The sequence below is a fragment of the Natator depressus genome, chromosome 6 (genome assembly GCF_965152275.1).
Source record: "Natator depressus isolate rNatDep1 chromosome 6, rNatDep2.hap1, whole genome shotgun sequence".
Taxonomy (NCBI): domain Eukaryota; kingdom Metazoa; phylum Chordata; order Testudines; family Cheloniidae; genus Natator; species Natator depressus.
Window position 1 is genome coordinate 65,337,781 of NC_134239.1, and position 17,665 is coordinate 65,355,445.

At 46.4% G+C, this 17,665-nt stretch overlaps 1 protein-coding gene across 1 annotated transcript in view; it reads left to right on the forward strand.

Moving 5' to 3' along the window:
• Window positions 1-17,198, forward strand: part of TTC9 (tetratricopeptide repeat domain 9) — a 37,658-nt gene extending 20,460 nt beyond the window's left edge. Inside the window, exons 2-3 of the mRNA XM_074955577.1 lie at window positions 4,647-4,829; window positions 10,854-17,198. Of these exons, the coding sequence (XP_074811678.1) occupies window positions 4,647-4,829; window positions 10,854-10,933 (263 nt within the window). The 3' untranslated portion in view covers window positions 10,934-17,198. The remainder of the gene's footprint in view (window positions 1-4,646; window positions 4,830-10,853) is intronic.
• Window positions 17,199-17,665: the final 467 nt, after the last annotated feature.

Genomic DNA, 17,665 nt, shown 5'->3' on the forward strand with positions numbered 1-17,665 from the left:
GCCTGGCAACATTAATAATAGGTGGTGTGTTACCAGCCCTGCCTATAATAATGGACTGTCCTGAAACCACAGACCCAAACACCCCTGAAATGTGTGAAATATAAATGTGTAACTCAAGACATTCTCTCTGGCAAAGCATTTTTTAATCCTATTGGGAGAGCAGTGAGTGGAATCTCTGATCATAACGAACTCAATGCACGACACCTGAGGAACATGCCAGGTGCACTGGTCCAGAGGGATAGGGATATACGAATCTGGTTTCCATAGTAATTTGGATAGATCTTAGGCCTGGTCTGCAGTACGATTTTAGACATTGGTATACATTATGTCTATACTAGAGGTTTTCTCTGGTGTAGCTACACCAGTGGCAAAAATCCCAGCATAGTCAAGACCTTAAACATCTTTACCAAAACCCAAATAGCCTTATTTTAGATTTCATTACAAACCCCTAACTCAGCCCAGATTTACCCCAAATTTCACAAAATTTTGGGTTAAGCAGGGTTGTTTTAGTAAACTGGCTGGTTCCCCAAGGCTGCTGGGGAGATTTCTATTGAAAAACGTGAAACAGGGCAGTTTCAGATGCGCTTTGCTTTGAATTTTTGGGGTTCCTCAAAATGAGACTCCAGGGCCTTAACTACTCTAGCCATGTTTCCTTTAAACTTCCCACCATTGCCAACAGGGGCCAACAATGGTGCAAGCTGTAGATTTGGGGTGTTTAATCCTACGCTGTGCAGAATTAGACAATTGAACCAAAGTGGCCACGTTCCACACATCTCTACTTAGACAGTAACATTCAGTTGCAATGTTAGGTGGGCAGGGACCTCCCTCAGAGCTTTTGCTAGTGAGAATACCTTGCCCTCCTGTAGTACATTTCACTGCATGATCTCAAAGCACTTTATAGACCACAGGTGCCAACTTTTCATTGTGCCGGGGGTGTTCAAGCCCTGGCTCTGCCCCAGTCCCTGCCCCACGCCACCCCTTCCCTCAGTGCCACACCCCTGCCCTGCTTCTTCCTGGCCCTGCTCCACCCCTGCCCTGTTCCATCCCCTCCCCTGAGCGCAGTGCATCCTTGCTCCTTCCCCCAGCCTCCTGCATGCCACGAAACAGCGTTGGGAGGGAGAGGGAGGCGCTGATCGGCGGGTGGGAGGCACTGTGGGGAGGTGGTGGCACTGATGGGGGGGCTGCCAGTGGGTGCTCAGCAGCCCCCATTTTTTCCTGTGGGTGCTTCAGCCCCAGAGCACCCACAGAGTCGGTGCCTATAGACAATAACATAGTGGCTTTCGGCACCCCCACTATAACAATAGATCCAGCATCTCTGCTGTGAGGAGTGTAATTTTATAGATGAGTAAAACAGAAGCAAAGAGGTTATGTTTCCCAAGTTCACATAATCACTAGCAGAGCTGAGAATAGAACTCAGCCAGAATAGGCTAACCGTTAGACAACACTGCCACTGGAAAAGATTCCCTACGTGCCAAGTTGGAAAGAAAAGTGCTTCTTCAAGAATGGCACATTCTTCCAAGCATTTAAGATGTATTGTAAAGGTTGTTGTGTAGGGCAGCACCAGTTTGATATCAAGGGAGAGGAAGGAAGGTCTGTATAAACCACAGTCTCATTTGGTCTCCTCCAGAACAGCCTGTACCTGAAAGGCTTCATTGGAGACCTATTCCACAGAGAGCCAGGGTGATGAAATGTTTGATACCGTAAACAAACACTGCCAGCCATAGACAGACAAGTCTATTTAGGAATAACAACTTTTTAAAAACAATTCTTCCCTGACCAACTTAGGAAGAAAGTTTTAAAAAGATGTATTATTAACAGCTTCAAGATTGACATTATAAAGTAATCATATCCACAGTCATCTCTAATCTCTTATACTATGGAGAAAGGAGATAGTTCTCAATGAAGCAAAGTGAGTATAAGAATACATGCTGCTAAATATTTGTAAGGGACACTCCCTTGAGAAATATAGTTAGAAAAGTGACCGTCAGAATGGCCCCTTCTCACTCACCATAGCTATTTCCTGCACTTCCCAGTCAAATCTGCTCACGTTGCTGAGACAAACGAGTGTCCATTATGTTAGCCCCACAGAACCAACTCCACTATGTCTCGTGCATCAGCAAAACCAGCAACAGCTAAATTATGTTTGCAGAATCCTTATTGCTAATGTCACAAGAAGGAGCCCAGCTGGATTTTCAGAACACAGGTTGAGTTTGTGGAACTGCCAGTTTAAAAAAAGTCATCAATGGAGCAAGTTTGGCTATGGAATATTTGAGATAATCTGAGTAAGTGTGTCATTTTTACAGAAACACTTCTATTACTATAACTGGAGAGATCAAGGAGTGAAAGAACCGGGAAGACTAAACCCCCACTCCCCTTCCACTCTAAGAGCTGGTCCCTCCAGAACAGGATAGGACATGCTGGATGGGCAGCATGTGGGAAGCCACTCCCAGTGCTGTATCTGTTCAGTGGATAAATAGAGGACTCCAGTCTCCAGGGCTGTCAAGCCAGCACTAAATTCACACAACCATTTTTATAAGAAGCTTTAAAAAATAAAGAAAAAAAAGGCACCTTCATTTCAAGCTCCATTAGAAACACAGCAAGAAAATCAATGTTGGACAAATAGGAAAGGACAAAACTGGATCCGGAAATGCCTTTGAGCTTTGAGAAATAAATTTACTACTCAAATAGTCAGTGAGTAGGTGCTTTGAAATACACTATGTTCTTCTCTACTGACAGCAACTGTCTGTGAGGAACACATGATTAGGAGTTTCTGCTTAGAGCCATGAGGCTCTACCAGAATATGGTGTTTAAATCAAAACTAACATACACAGGTGGTCAATGTTCCTGCCAGGTTTTTTCTGCACGTAGAATCAATGACAGCCAGAGCAGACATTTAAAACCTATGAATGCAGTCTCCGAAGGAAAGGGGGAGACCCAGAGCTCCCTTTCTCACTCCCCCAAGGACAGAAGCAGTAGCAGTGGCTGGGGAAGTGGTAGCCTTCGGACTCCTCCCCCCAAGATTGGCAGACAACAGCGGAATGGTTCAGGAAGGGTGAGCCCTGGAGTTCCCTCATAGAGTCATGCTGATGGACGGTTTTTGATCAATAAGGTTTCAGTGAAATTGAAAACTCTCAATTGTTCACAGGAAAAATGTTGGTTTTGACTTAGTTTTCCAAATTTTTGGTGGGGAAGATTCACAACAAAATGTTTGATTAAAAATCAACTTTTTAAAATGTTGGCATTTTTTCATTAAGAGATTTATGGGGATTTTTTTTGTCCTGAGGAAGTTTTAAACTGTTCAGTTTTTCATCCTGTTTCGGGAGGAACCCAAATGTTGAAATACTGGAATTTCCCATGGGATGGAAATTCTGTTTGCTGAATGGTGCTCGTTCCTTTCCCTTACCCACACTACAGGTGACACCAGGGACAACATAGGAAAGTGGAGCTCTGGAGCCCCTTTCATCCTCCTGTGCTGGCTGGGGAAAAGAAGAGCGCTGAAGCTTCTTCCACTAGAGGGAGTGAGCTCAACACAGCCAGGGAGGGAAGAGAGAAAAGGAGTATTTGTGGCACCTTAGAGACTAACCAATTTATTTGAGCATAAGCTTTCGTGAGCTACAGCTCACTTCATCGGATGCATACAAGCTCTAGAGCCCCATTTCGAGTTGAACAGGAGGTGGGGCCGTCTCTTCTAGCTGAGCAGCCAGTCTTCATTGTCCATGCCTGGTACCTGCCAGCAGGGCACACAGCAATGCAAGCCTCCAGTTTAGGGCAAGTGGTGTTGATGGCTAGAGTCAGAGACTGTTCCTGGTTCTATTCCCAGCTGTCTACTGATTCACCCTGATCCTGGCATGTCCTGTATCATCTCTGTGCCTCATTTTGCCCATTGGTTAAGATGGGTATTAAACATTCCCATGCCTGGTAGGAGTTTATTAATATGAAGCTTAATTGGCTAACGGGCCCAATCATACAATCCTTATTTATTCAGTAAGCAATCAGTGGGACTTTTGGCACGAGGAAAGGCTGCAGGATCAGCTCCACTGTTTGGGCTTTCAGATCTTCAGTTGAAAGGTGCCACCACAGGGATCAGTTCAAAGATTTCCGTGCCATTAGCTTTACTGCCTGACTTCTAATCCACTGGATAAGAGGCAGTTAAAGGTCACTGTCAAACATCATATTTATAAAATAGAGTTCTTTCTTGTATGTTTGATAACCATGGATTATTGAAACTGTAAAACAATTGAATCTAGTTTATTTTTTTTACTTTTATGAGGCGGGGTAATCATTTTTTGTCCTTTTTGTGCTTGGAGACTGTGTTCCTTTCTGTTTATAGTCAGCTTCACTTCTTGTTTCTCAGCCACTGGCACAAAGCTATTGGACTTGGGGTTCCAACTCTGTAGAGGGAGGGGTTTAAATCCCTGCTCCCCTTGCAAACACAACCAACCTATCCTCACTGAAATTCCAAAAATAAAACTTTTGTATTCAGTTTGAGAAGCTGGATTTGGTGTTTAAACTATTTGACTGCATACCTTTTGGAGCCATACCCCTAGCTCAACCTTTATCTTCCTCCCACTGACTGTGGGGAGGTGAAGGAATAAAAGTCTAACAGCCCCTGTTCATTTCTCTCTCCCTGTTCTCATGTCCTGCAGCATGTCTGCTCCAGGCTGAGCTGGTGAATTATGAGCGAGTCAAGGAGTATTGCCTCAAAGTGCTTAAGAAGGAAGGAGAGAACTTCAAGGCTCTCTATCGATCAGGCGTAGCGTTCTACCACCTCGGTGACTTCAACAAGGCACTGGACTACTTGAAAGAAGCAAGGTCTCGACAGCCAACAGGTACTGGTAGCCACAAGATTTTCACACTGACAGCCTTTACTCTTCCTTTCATGGAACCAAATCCATCTCTGGTTTAACTGCATTAATTTCACCAGGAATGAATATGGCCTACTGTGTCTAGTTCTATTTCCTTTCAAGAATTCATTGGTAGCACAGCAGCTTTGCAGGGACATTGTCTGAAGGTATTAGCTTTTCAGCAGAGCCTGGAAGATGGTAGTATTGCAGGGATGCTACAATTGTAAAGGAGATTTCCAACCTCTTTTTACTGAAGAAGAAGAAGAAGGGAACTGTGTGGAGTTGTGTGTCCACATGCCTTCCCTGCCTCAGTCCCAGGGATTCCTGTATCTCTGAAAATGACCATCAGGAGGACACACCTGCATCTTCTCCAAAGGAAAATTAGGAGACCATTTGGAGTTGCTTACATCCACACCTTCCATCATCTCAGTGGAGGCAGGTCTCTCTCTGTGCCCCACTAGACAGGCACCTTCCTCTCCCCCAATCACCAGTCCATGTTCTTTAACTTTTACCATGGAATCAGTTAGGTCCCTGTTCCGGAACCCACCACCTATTTGCCCAGTAACAACAACCTTTCATTTTCTGCCAGCACGATGGTTGCATATTTAAACCGGCCTGTAAGATTTCTTGGCCCTTGTAGTAACGGACTCCAAATCAGAGGGCAGTAGTGTAACTATTGTGTTGTTTACATTTTCCAAACAAAAGTAACGGGCTCTTGAGCACATGCCCAGGACTGTTGGCTTTAGTAACACAGGGCAGCTTTGTCCTTCGGGCTCTATTATTCATGCCTTACTGGTGCCAGCTTTGACTGCCCTTTGACATATATATTAGAAGAGTTTATGTCACGTCTCCATGTAGGCATAGAGATTAAACTCACTGAAGTGTATTTTTTTAAAAGGAGTTCTGTGAAAATAAGGGAAAAGTTATAAGGATCCAAGGAAAACGTAATGGAAATAGATGCCATACACAAACATAAGCCCAGAGTGATTTCTCCAGCACAAGGGTGGAAAGGGAGTTGGTCTGGGCCCCGAGTCCTGGCAGAATGCTGCAGCTAGTGCTCCCTGAGCAGAAGGTGGAGCAGGGAGGCTGGCTAACACAGCTGCCAGTGCTTGATGCCCCAAAGGAGTTGGGTCCAGCTGGAGTCAGGACATGGAGGAAAAGGCAAGCATGAGTGTACACTTAAAAAATAAAATAATAATAATAATAGGTGTAGTGAGTGCTGGAATCTTTCATGAGGCATTCTGTTTCCATCTGCCATGTATGGACAGAATGCCTCAAGCCTTTGGTCAGTACAGCTGTGCATGCGCTCCTTGCTCAGTTAATGTGCTTAAAGGCACAGTTTACCCCATCTAATCTATAGTTTTCACCTCCTGCTTTCAGTTCCAGCCAGAGCCAGGAAATGCAAAGACTCATCCAAAAAAAAAAAAAAAAAGAGGGGGGGTGGGGGTCAAATAAAAAGCTATCCTGCTCTTTTTAAGGTTCAAAGTAGTTTCAAATTTCAGTCAAAGTTTCCAGTCTGTCCTTATATTATCTGAATCGGTTTCCCCCTAGTTTTACTGCATGCTTTTCTGCTGTTTATTCCCTGCAATATTACATGGTCTGGTTGCGCTCATCTCTTTATAAGATAAATACCTAAGTATTCAACAGCAATGGCGTCAAGCACCACAGCAGGCTACAATGATACTTAGGGGGTGGCCCAAACTGCCTTTAATTCAGGGGAAGGACAGCTCTGGACCTGCACTCTGCAGCCTGGATCCCTCTCAAGTATTATTTACAATTACTATGACATTTCAGGTCATTATTCTGTTTTATTTATGGCTGTTTATTGAAAGTTGGGAATTATAGTAGGGGAAAGGGAAGTAATTCAGAGTGTACGTAGAAAGGAAGGAGGATAGGGTTGTTAAAGCACAGTAATGGGAGTCAGATGACTTCAGTGCTAATCCTGGCTCTGCCACAGTCTCACTGTACGATCTTGGATAAGTCACTTAACGTCTCTTGTCCGAGTTTCCCCCTCTGTGAAATGGAGATAAGCACTCTTCCCTACCTCTGAAGGGTCAGTTCATTAGTGGTTGTAAAGCACTTTGAGTATTAGTATGATCTTGTTTTGTGCAATATCTCTCTCCAATAAGGGGTGATTTAGAGATCAATCACCGGAAAACTACTCTGTCTGACAGAAGGAATTTTTAAATGGCAAGCAGGAATTCACTCACACAGGGCTTCCCTGTTCTAAAGGCTTGTCAGTACAGCAAATCCCTTAAGGCTATTTATTCCCCATCAAAGGTTAGCAGAGCTGGGATTGGCCTTTTCTCTACCCTCCCCCCTCAATCACAAACAGAGCTGAAAGGAATAAAATAGAATTGTGTAACTCCTCTCATTAGAGGAGACAATTTGGAAAGGGGAGTCAATTTTTACATAATTAAAGTAATCTGCAGCTTTCCATAAACTCTGTGATCAGAAGCTGATAAAAGCACAGAGTTGAAAGTGGTTTGAACTTTGAAGCAACCAAATATCGGTTTTACTTACGAGCCTCTTTGTTTTCAGAGAAGCCTTGGCCTCACCATATATGTTGTTCCACCTTTTCCTATCCATCACTCTTTCTAGTCACAGCATATAGAAATTGGGAGTAAAGAAGGAACTTGAGTTGACCTTCTGGTCACATAGAATGCCAACAATTAGGCTACATGGACCCAGCCCCTTCTATTTATTTCATAGCAGGGAAATACAAAGACTGGGAATAAAACCCAGTTTTCCAACAGAGTAGAGTAGCACTCTAGCCACAGAGTCTGCCTTCTGTTTACTTCTATCTGTGTGATCTAGGAGGACTGGGAATCAAAACAGGTCACAGTCATGATACCACAGAGCATTAACCACTAGGCTCTATCTAGTCACTAATCCAAAACCACAAGGAAAGCAATAGACTTTCCGTTAGAGGGTATCTTTATATACTAGCATGAGCACAGTCCTGCGAATCAAGAAGTCTGGGTTCTATATCCAGCTCTGCTAATAACTTGCTGTAAGACTTTGGCCAAGGCACTTGAGTTCTCTGCGTCTAAGGTTTTGCCACCTGTAAAGTGATCATTCCCTCCCTCACAGAGGCTTAATTCATTAGTGTTTATACAATGCATTGAAATGTTCCAAAACGAGGAGGTAAAATGTGCAGAGAATTATTAGTTAGTAACAAAGGAAAGGCAGAGAGAGGGGGGGGGGGGTTCTGTTTGCTCTGTAACCAACTGCTGTGTATATTTTTCTCTGACAAAAGTGTGAGCTTGAGAGACTATGTCATGACTTGCCTGGGAGAGTTCTAGGTAACCTTCAGTAAGAATGTCTCCTGCTGCATACCTTGCTACATCCTGTTCTGCCCCTGGCTCCTGAGGTATAGGAGAAAGCATCTGAGAAATTTTCTGTGTGGGTGAATTTGTGCCATGAGTCACTGGCTCCCTTACCCATCAAGCTGGAGGGAGATGTGGCCTCTCATTGCCCAATCATGCACTGAACTCTGCCTCTTCCCCTCAGTCAGGCATCCAGCTGGTCCCTACGAGCCTGGGCAGGTGTGATTTCCTAGCATGCTTATTCAATTATCACTTATCACCTTCACTGGGCAGACGTTCAAGGTGCAAGATGTGTGCAATAGGGAGGCTCATACAAGTTGTAAACCATCAGCTCCTGGAGTAGCATAGGATATAGATATTTGAATGAGGGTGCAGGGGACAAAGAGGGTGTTTGAGCCGGTATTGTCCTCCCCGTTCTATTTGGGGTCACATACGTTGCACATTCACTGCTTTTGTTTTTTAGAAAGATGGGTCAAATCTGCAACATTCAGATCCAGACCCTCATCTGAATTTCCCAGTGTCTGGGGCTTTTAGGTTCCAGGGTTTTAGTTCAGGACCTAAAGAGAGTGTGAAATATTCTGAATTAGCAGCCCAGGACATGGAAGTGCTTTATCCACAGAACAGATATAATGCAGACAGCTTCCTCATGCTGCCCTCTGAATGTACCTTAGACCTGACCTGCATAGGGTGAGGAAATAGTTTAGTCTCCATGACCACTTGATCAAAGCTGCCAGACCTTGCAGCTGAAGATGACTCTTGAAAGGGGGAACGCATCCCACCTGGGAGAGCTTGAGAACCTCCCAGTGGTGCTCAGGTGCTGCCTCATACTCAATAGGAGCTCCTTGGGGTATCTGGATGTGTCTTGCTTATCTCAACAGGCCTGGCTGGGGCATATCACCATTTTCCCCTCCCCATTTTTACAGGAAACCTGCCATCCACAATTTCCTCAGTACACACAACAAACCCACCCACCAGTGTTGGACATGTTACCTGTTCCTCTTTTCTCCCTTTGCAGGTTCCACCCCTAGCTGGTGTAGTAGAGCAGGTCTGGGCAGGTCATGAGGAGCTGAGGGGAGAGGAGGTTGCACACTGAATCTTAGGTCTGGCATACAGTTTGATTTCACAGGGCCTTGAATTTACTTAAACTGGCCTTGGTTGGCCTTATAAGGGAGATTGGCAGCAAGGAGCCATTTCTGAATGACAATATCAATGAAAATTGTCTCTTTTTGCATTCTTATTTCTCAGCCAACTTTGTCCTTGGTTGCTGTGTAGATGAAAACATCCTCCCTCTCCTTCCACTAAGCCAGAGGAACATTTAGGAGGCGTAGCTGGGACCCAGGCCAGCCTCCACGGGGGGCAAGGAGGAAGCGCTACTCAGCTCCGCTCCTGGCCCCAGCGCCTGCTGCTGGTCCTGGCTGCTGGCCCCGCACATGGGGCCCTGGCTGCTGACCCTGTGCCCAGAGCTGCGCGCTGGTCGCCCTGGCTGCCAGCTCCACGCCTGCCGGCTCAGTTCCTGGCCAATGCTCCACTCCTGGCCCTGTCCCTGCCCCTAGCTGTTGCCCCAGCCTCAGCCCACTTACCCCTGCTCCTGGCTCTGGGAGGTGCGGACAGGGATAACGGGGGGCAGGGGCACAAGGTAAAAAGTTTGAGGACCACTGTACTAAGCAAAGGCTATCTGGCTACAGGGCTGTAGGGCATCACTGAGACAAGTACTTCAAGGGGATTCAAGGAAGGATTAGATACATATGAACTGGAATAGTGTGTGCATTGAAACCATCTAGAGATAAGTAATCGCACAGGATAGCAGTCCTCATGCTTCCGAGCAAGCAGATCCTCTCACAGCTGGGGTCAGGGATTAGAAACCACACACATTATACATGCTGTAGCAGTGCACAATTATCCAGGAAATAGGCTTTCAATTTCTCACCTATACCGCACTGTAGACTCACACAGCACTCTGCAAATGGAGAACAGGACACATTCCTTGCCCCCAAGAACTTACTGTCCAAAATAGACATGGCAGCAGAAAGAACAATAGTGCAAGTGTGGGGACTATTTCAGGGGAGAAGCTAGGAAGGATTCCCAGAAGTGGGTTTGAAGGAGAAGAGAGAGGTAACTTGGTCAGCCAAAAGAGGGATACTTTCTCGGCATAGTGGCAGCCTGGCAGAAAGTGGGCAACCAGGAGCTGGAGATAAATTGAACAGGGGAGTTGAAAGAAGTAAGAGAAGAGATGTAGGTGGGGCAAGAATGTATAGAGCTGTGTAAATGAAGATGAGGACCCTGAATATGATGGATTGAGAGACAGGATGCCCATAGAAAGAACTCTATCAGAAAGCAATAGGAGATGATGACTTTTAGGGTATTGGATAGAATGGACTGGGAGAAGGCAGGTGGGAGAGGAGAAGGTTACAATAGTCAGGGCAAGAGCTCACCAAGGTCTGGACAAAGATTTTAAGAGCGGGGATAGTGAGCAAAGAGCATATTTCTGTCCATACAGGTGACAGGGTACTGGACCAGAGGGCCTTTCTTGGGGGCGCAGTTCCTATGGCCTGGTAACTTCAGGTGCAGTATTTATAAAAAGGAGTCATGACGAACAGCAACAGGAGCGTGTGTAGCTTTTTGTAAGTTTCTCACTGGAAGTTGTAATCACAGTGGGTGCATGTGTCCTCTTTCCCTGCAGATACCAATGTCATACGCTATATCCAGCTGACGGAGATGAAGCTTAGCAGATGTTCCCAGAGGGAGAAAGAAGCCTTGTAAAAAGGAACCTGCTTCAGTGACCAGGGGGACATTTCCTTCCCAGATGCTCATTGGGTAGATCTTTCCATTTGCTTCACCCTGTCCCCATCTCTCCATCTTCCCTCCGGCGCTCTTAATTTAATCCCAGTTTTAGAAGAGACTCGGACTCTGGGTTTGGCTGCTTGGCAGCACAGTGATCATAACCCAGTCCCCTCAGTGGAAGAGCACAGTGGCTGCAGCCTGCCTGATTCCGAGACAGTGGCAAAAGGTTGGAGGAAGTGATGAGAGGCACATCTTTAGCCTTGGGCTGACTGCTTGCTGCAATGCTGCACTGAAGAAAACATCTCTGAGGCTATGATTTACCAACCAACAAACTGGAGACAAGCATTTCCTACTGGTAGCTATCACTGGAATTCTACAGAGCCAGAAAACTAAGAGAGCTGTTGGCCACTTCAGGAGGGGAAGCAGATTCCCCTTTCACCAGTTCCCCTGTGCCTTCCTCTCCAGCTCTGTATTTTAAGGCCCTATAGGAGTTCACGCACTCTAGAACCAATGCCAATTAAAGCCAGTCTAAACATCCTTTTAATAAAAGCACAGAGCACCCTGTGATACTCCTAAACAGCAGCCCCAGTGCTGGGGGAGTGGGTTCTGGGAGTGCTGTGGAACTCGGAAAGGTGTGAGGTGCACTGCACAGTGTGGGGCTTAAACTGTGGAATAATTATCTGCCAATAAAAATTGTGAATGGTCACCAATTCCACACATTACTTTTAGAAGGGATTCCTGGGTTCCTAATCTCCAGAGAGGCAGCATAGTCTAGGGAAATAAGCATGGGGCTGGGAGCCAGGAACACCTACATTCTTATCTTGGCTCTGCCAAGGCCTTGCTGGGTGGCCTTGGGCAAGTCACTTTTCCTCTCTGTGCCTCTGTTTCCCCATCTGTACAATGGGGACAATAGCACTTCCCTACCTCGCAGGGGTGTTAGGGTTTATTAGTTAATGTTGTAAGTAACATTACAGTAATATACAGTGCTAAGTATTATTAGTACACTGGATTGAGGTTGCAGTCTGTCTGGCTTGTGTTGGTGCTTCCTGTGTTCTTTCCTTTTAGAGAAATTAATGCTTGTGAAAGGTACAGGATTGACCACCCTGGATTGAAGACTTGTATCTTCACAGAACAGGTACCATCAGTCCAAACTTCCCCAGATTCCCCCTTAGATCACATCTAGGGGGTCAGCAGGATGTTCAGTCTCCATGGCCCATCAGCTTTTGGTCTTTTTGCTGAAACTGCCAACGAGGGGGTCCTTTAGTGATGTGAACACACATCCACTGGGAAACAGCCCTTCTCTCCTCCCTACAAGTGATTCCAGATGGTGCACTAAGCACCCCTCATGCAGTCATGGCTTTCACTCAGCCAGCTGCATGTGAACTGGCTGTTGTCTCCCAGCTGTCAATATGGAAGTGAGCAGTGTACAGCACAACTGATGTGTTTGATGTGGAAAGTGGGCTCCAGTATCCCCAATCCAGTCAATGGATACACTGTATTTTCTGGGCAAAGTAGAGGGTCAGCGTAGATAAATATCCAGAACAGCTGAAACATATCGCTCAGAAAAACGCCCAACATAACAGCACAATGGTACCACCTTAAAGTCAGCACCCAGGATGACCGCCCTGCTTGCCCACCCCTAGGACTGGCCCTGCCTCCACTCGCCAGGGCCAGGATGTAAGCAGGTAAAGAGACTGGAGCTACTGCCACCAACATCATAAGTCCAGGGTGAGGGTAGACTAAGGAGAGAAGATCTTTAGATGACCACACACTGAACCTCAGTGAATATAGGGTAATATAAAGAGAGAGCTAGAAGGCTGTCTGGCTAATGTGCTAGAAGGGTGTACAGTACTTTAGAAGACAAGGTCCCTGCCCCCAGGAGCTTATACTAAATCTTCCACAGGTCTGGGGCTACTGGGGGGCAAAGGGGACAACTGCATCCCCAAACAATCTTCAGGGGGCCCCAAATTGTCAGAAAGACCAAAATTTGTACCATATCTACAGTCCTCATCCTTTAAATAAACTATTAGTTAGCAAAATACTGAGACAGTAGCCACATTTTACTTTTTTTAAACTCAAAATCTAAGCTTTCCAAAGGGTCTAACTAGCCCCTGGATGGTTGTCTGTTTTTTAAATAGGATTCCAAAATACTCACTTGTCACTCCAATAATGGGACCCTACAACCAGCTCTGACCCTCCAGGCCCTCAGTGAAACCTTTGATACACCAGTTCACTATGCAAATGTAATATGACTGGGACAGATATGGCAATCAGTTATTTATCCACCTATTCCACACAGTGTCCCTGCTCGACTACAGCTCACGCCCCAGAGCTTCAGAGGGTGCAGCAATCAGCAATCGGGAACAATCCTGCAGTGTGTGCAAGAGTGGATGAACATCCCCTCACTGTCACCTGCTAGGTGCTGCAGGGAAGCACGGAAAGCGTGTCTGTGTGGAGTGGGGCAGTGGACTTGCCAGTTTTAATTAATAAGACACCTACTTTTGGTCCCTTCTGACACTCTCAAGCCCTGAACTTGAACTACTGGGGTGGGGTGCATGCATTCACCCCTCCACACCCTCACAGCCCCAACTCTTTTGAGGTGGGTCTATTTGCAGGCAGTATATGAATACTGTAACTCAGTCACGTTACCTGGTGGGAGGCAAAGGCCAGGCAGAGGGAGGTGGAAGACAGACCGTGGGCCAAGCTATTTGGGGGAAGGAGTAGGACCAGAGAATGAGGTCTAAGCTGGTGATGGGGAACAAATGAAGACGTAAGCCTGTGGACTTGGACAGAACAAGAGCTAAGCCGGAAAGAGACCAGAGGGTCTAGCCAGATTATTTGCAGCAAAATAAGACCCAGTTTAATTGGCAGGATACACAGCAGGGGAAAAGGACAATGAGATTAGAGGTGACTTTCCAGCTGTGGGGGCAGGAGAGACTTCCTCCCTTTGTCACAGAAACATTTTTTAATATGTGAGAGAAAACATGAACACAAACAGGCTGCAGAATTTTTCCGAACACATGAGGACCATTACAATTGAGGAGAGGGGCACAGGAGTGGAACAATCCTTCACTTACATCAAAAATAAGAGGTTGCTGCTTTTCAGAAGAGACATAAAGTTGAGGTCCTGGCCACTTGTGCTCATAGAAGATCTTGATGACTCTTTCATTAGTCTGAGGGCATTAACCCCCAAGTCTTGACCAAATTCCAAGTACAGCACTTATATGCTAACCCCTTGGAATTTCCCCACCTGTTCCAGTTGTATACAATGTGCTTCACATCCTCTCTTAAACTGTAATATAGTGTCACTGTACAGTATTAGACAGCTGAGCCATTCCACCCCAGAGGTGGCTGCATTTTGATGGTGGGTAAAGTGACATACCAAGAGGCTATGTATTGTTCCTCATTTAAGATTTCAGTTCAGTCTGTTGGTTGTTCCCTTTTCTTTGGGCTCAAAGCAATCTTTCATGGAAGTTGCTGATCACATGGCCCTTCTGCCTCTTCCCTCACCTGCCTCTATACACACACACACGCTTACTGAATTCCTGAGTGTAACTTCATACTTAGTGCTGTGATTTGAAGGATTGGGAGGGCTATTTCCACTAACAGGAGGTGTTGTGGGAGGGCGGAGAGTGGCCCCATGTGGGATGCCTTGGGTGGTGCTCCCTGTCATCAAGAGCCCGTCCATTGCTCCAGAGTTCATTAGCAAAGCTATTAATATCATCACAGGCTTAATGTTACTCTATGAGGCTCATGTTTGTGTCACTGCAACCAATGTTAGATCCTAAAGAAATGCCTGTTTGGATTCTCTTAGGGTTCCTAGGTTTCTAAATGCTCTGGGTTATGTAAGGTCTGGCACATTAGGTTCTGCAGGCTTGTCCTTACCTGGGTGATGGTGGTGAAGAGAGGTCACCTTCCTGTCTGCACGAATCCCTGCAAATCTGCAACTTAAGCCAGGTGAATTCATAGCGGCTTGATGAGAATATAGTACCCAGTCATCAAGCACAGTGGGGCCACTCAGGACCCTGTAGAGAAAGTGGGGAAAGACCTCAGAACCAAAACGCTTCCAGAACCAGAGGCTCATGTCACCTGAGCTAAAAGATCCTCTTCTTCAGCTGTTGCAGTAATGGGCCCACCCAGCTGAGTATTTCAGATTCAGTCCAACTGTGGGCAGTGGTACATACAAACATCCTTTCATTACAGTGATGGTTGTGGGGAGAGGATTCCTTTGGTGTGGAAGCACGATACAACTGGGCACCAACAAGGAAATTAGTTGGTTGGCCTAGTTTGTCTTATCCTCACTCTTGGTTGCCTGCATTCCCTGGCTTAGGGAAAAATTGTGCCCTGCATTGCACAGGTGAGCTGAGGGGGGAAGGGTATGGCAAACTGCTTCCCTTCCTCACCCCACCAGCGCCTTGCACAACTGCATGGGAGCAGAGACTGATACACTGAACGCTCCCAAGCATTGATTGCTAGACTGGGGACCCAGCTAACAGGCTTGCTGGTCTTCCACAGACTGGAGCAAAGAAGCAGGGCCTCCAGATTTCCTCCGTCCATACAGCAATGAGTAGCAGGCAGTAGGGCTATGGAGCAGTGCTCACTGCAGAGTGCCTTGCCTCAGGACCCCTCTGCCACGCTAGCAGGATGTTTACTGGAGCTAAAGCCAGGCTACTACAGCTCTGCTACCCTTGTCCCCTGAGCATGCCTTTGGTGAGTTGGGGCAGGATCTTGCCCCTACCTAGCAAAGGGCTCGAAGGAAGAGAGCTCCAGTCCACGCTCAGAGGCCCGTGCGAGGCTGCATGTTTTCCATGCAGCAAAGTGGCTCTGCTGAATGCAGGTTAGAAGGGAACAAAGAAAAGTACCAGGTGGCTGCCTGTTCAATGTGCTGTAGCCTAGTCAGTGTTCTGACCACTGTGCTAGGGAGTGAGGGTGCATTACAGGAAGGGAAGACTTCATAGGAACTATTCCCAGCCTTCCTGGTTCCCTGGGCATCAGCCAAGCTTTACAGATGGTGGCAACTCTGCAATAACCAGAGTTATCCAATAAGCCTGCTGCTTCCCCCCTGCCCCTACTGATTCTCACTAGTTTCCTGAGTCTGCCTGGGAAGGGCTGTATCTCGGCCAGCTACCCAGCCCTTCTGACAACCGCTATAGGTGGGGAAATGGAGCGTACCATTGGAGCGGCACAGGGTATTTTGGGAGGCAGAGTGTGATACTTGAACTGGAACTTGTCCAGGATATTTGGCTTAGCAACCATCCTCATGTGAAAAGTACCAATGGATCTTCAATGACCACAAGTGGCCAAGACCTTGGTTTTATATCTCATTTGAAACACAGTGCCCCCGGCAGCTCAGTGCCCCCCTAGCACCATGCTCGTGCACTGGTGCAGGACTGACTCAGAGGGAAGAGTGAATCACCAGTGTCACTCCCTGTATTCTCCTTGGGAGCTGAGTGAGGCCAAATGTATGCTGCCTTATGTCTTGTCAGCTCCACTATTCACAATCACGCCTCATGACAAGTTGGCCGTTACTCATGTTAGACCCAAATTTACCTCAGGCCATGCAGACTGGTATTTATTACTGTGAAATTTCAACATCAGAAATGCAAAATCTGGACACAGATCATAGAAAACTTCATACACATCTGAAGGATTCTGTCAAGATAAAACTCCTATAGTTAATAAACCTGATCTAGGTTATGATTACCATAAACTGGAATTAAAACGGAAACCACTTTAACTGGCTGTTCTGTTTCATCATTTATGGCAGTGTTCCCCACCTTGTGTGTGCGCGTGCGCCAAACAATTCCATGAGGATGCAGGGGTGAGAAGAAGGGGAGTGGGAGGCCCATCCTCTACAGCCGCAGGTAAAGCAGCAGGTGACTGTTTGACTGCCTCCTGTCGTCTCTCCCTGCTCCTGCAGGGGTCCCCAATGCAGCTGACCCTCAGGAAGCATCCTGCTAACCCAAACATCTTTCTGCCCCTGCAGCACAGAGCCCCCATACTCCCACTCAGCTGTGAAACCACAGGCACACTGGTCTCACAAGCTGCAGCTGGATGCACCACCTGGAGCAGCTGTATGGCGAGTGGGAAGGAAGAGCTTCCAGCTGGGAGGGAGAAAAACAAGAAAGACCAAACACGAATCCAATAAAACTGACCATGGGGAGAAGAGGAAAAGAAAACAGACAGAAAAGGCCAGGAGAGAGAAAGAGAATGTGCAAAACAAGGGAAGTGACAACTATACATATTGGGGGGTGAGGCAGGAGGATCCGCTGCAGTGGGATCAACCATCTGCCAATTCCTTGTTGGGGGAGGCTCAAACAAAAAAAAAGGGGTTGGTAATTAATTGATTTACGCTGTTTGTTTATTTTTTGCCTTTCACTCAGCTTGGAAACTAGCCTGGTCAGTTTGCTTTGTATTTATGGCCAATTTCAGTTTTCATGCATTAGTCAGTGCTCTAGTGAAACTAGCCTGGTCAGTTCGCTTTGTATTTATGGCCAGTTTCAGTTTTCATGCAGTCAGTGCTCTAGTGCCTGAGTTTTTGAAATAACAGGACTAGGTTTACATCCAGTAACCCAACAGTTTGCACTGAAATTAACTGAGAGAAACTATATGAACCCATTTCTGTTCATACTGAGTTTTGTTTAAAAAAAAATAACCCCACCACGCATCTTTGGAGGTGGGGACTAAACTACTCGATCATGTCCCTTCATA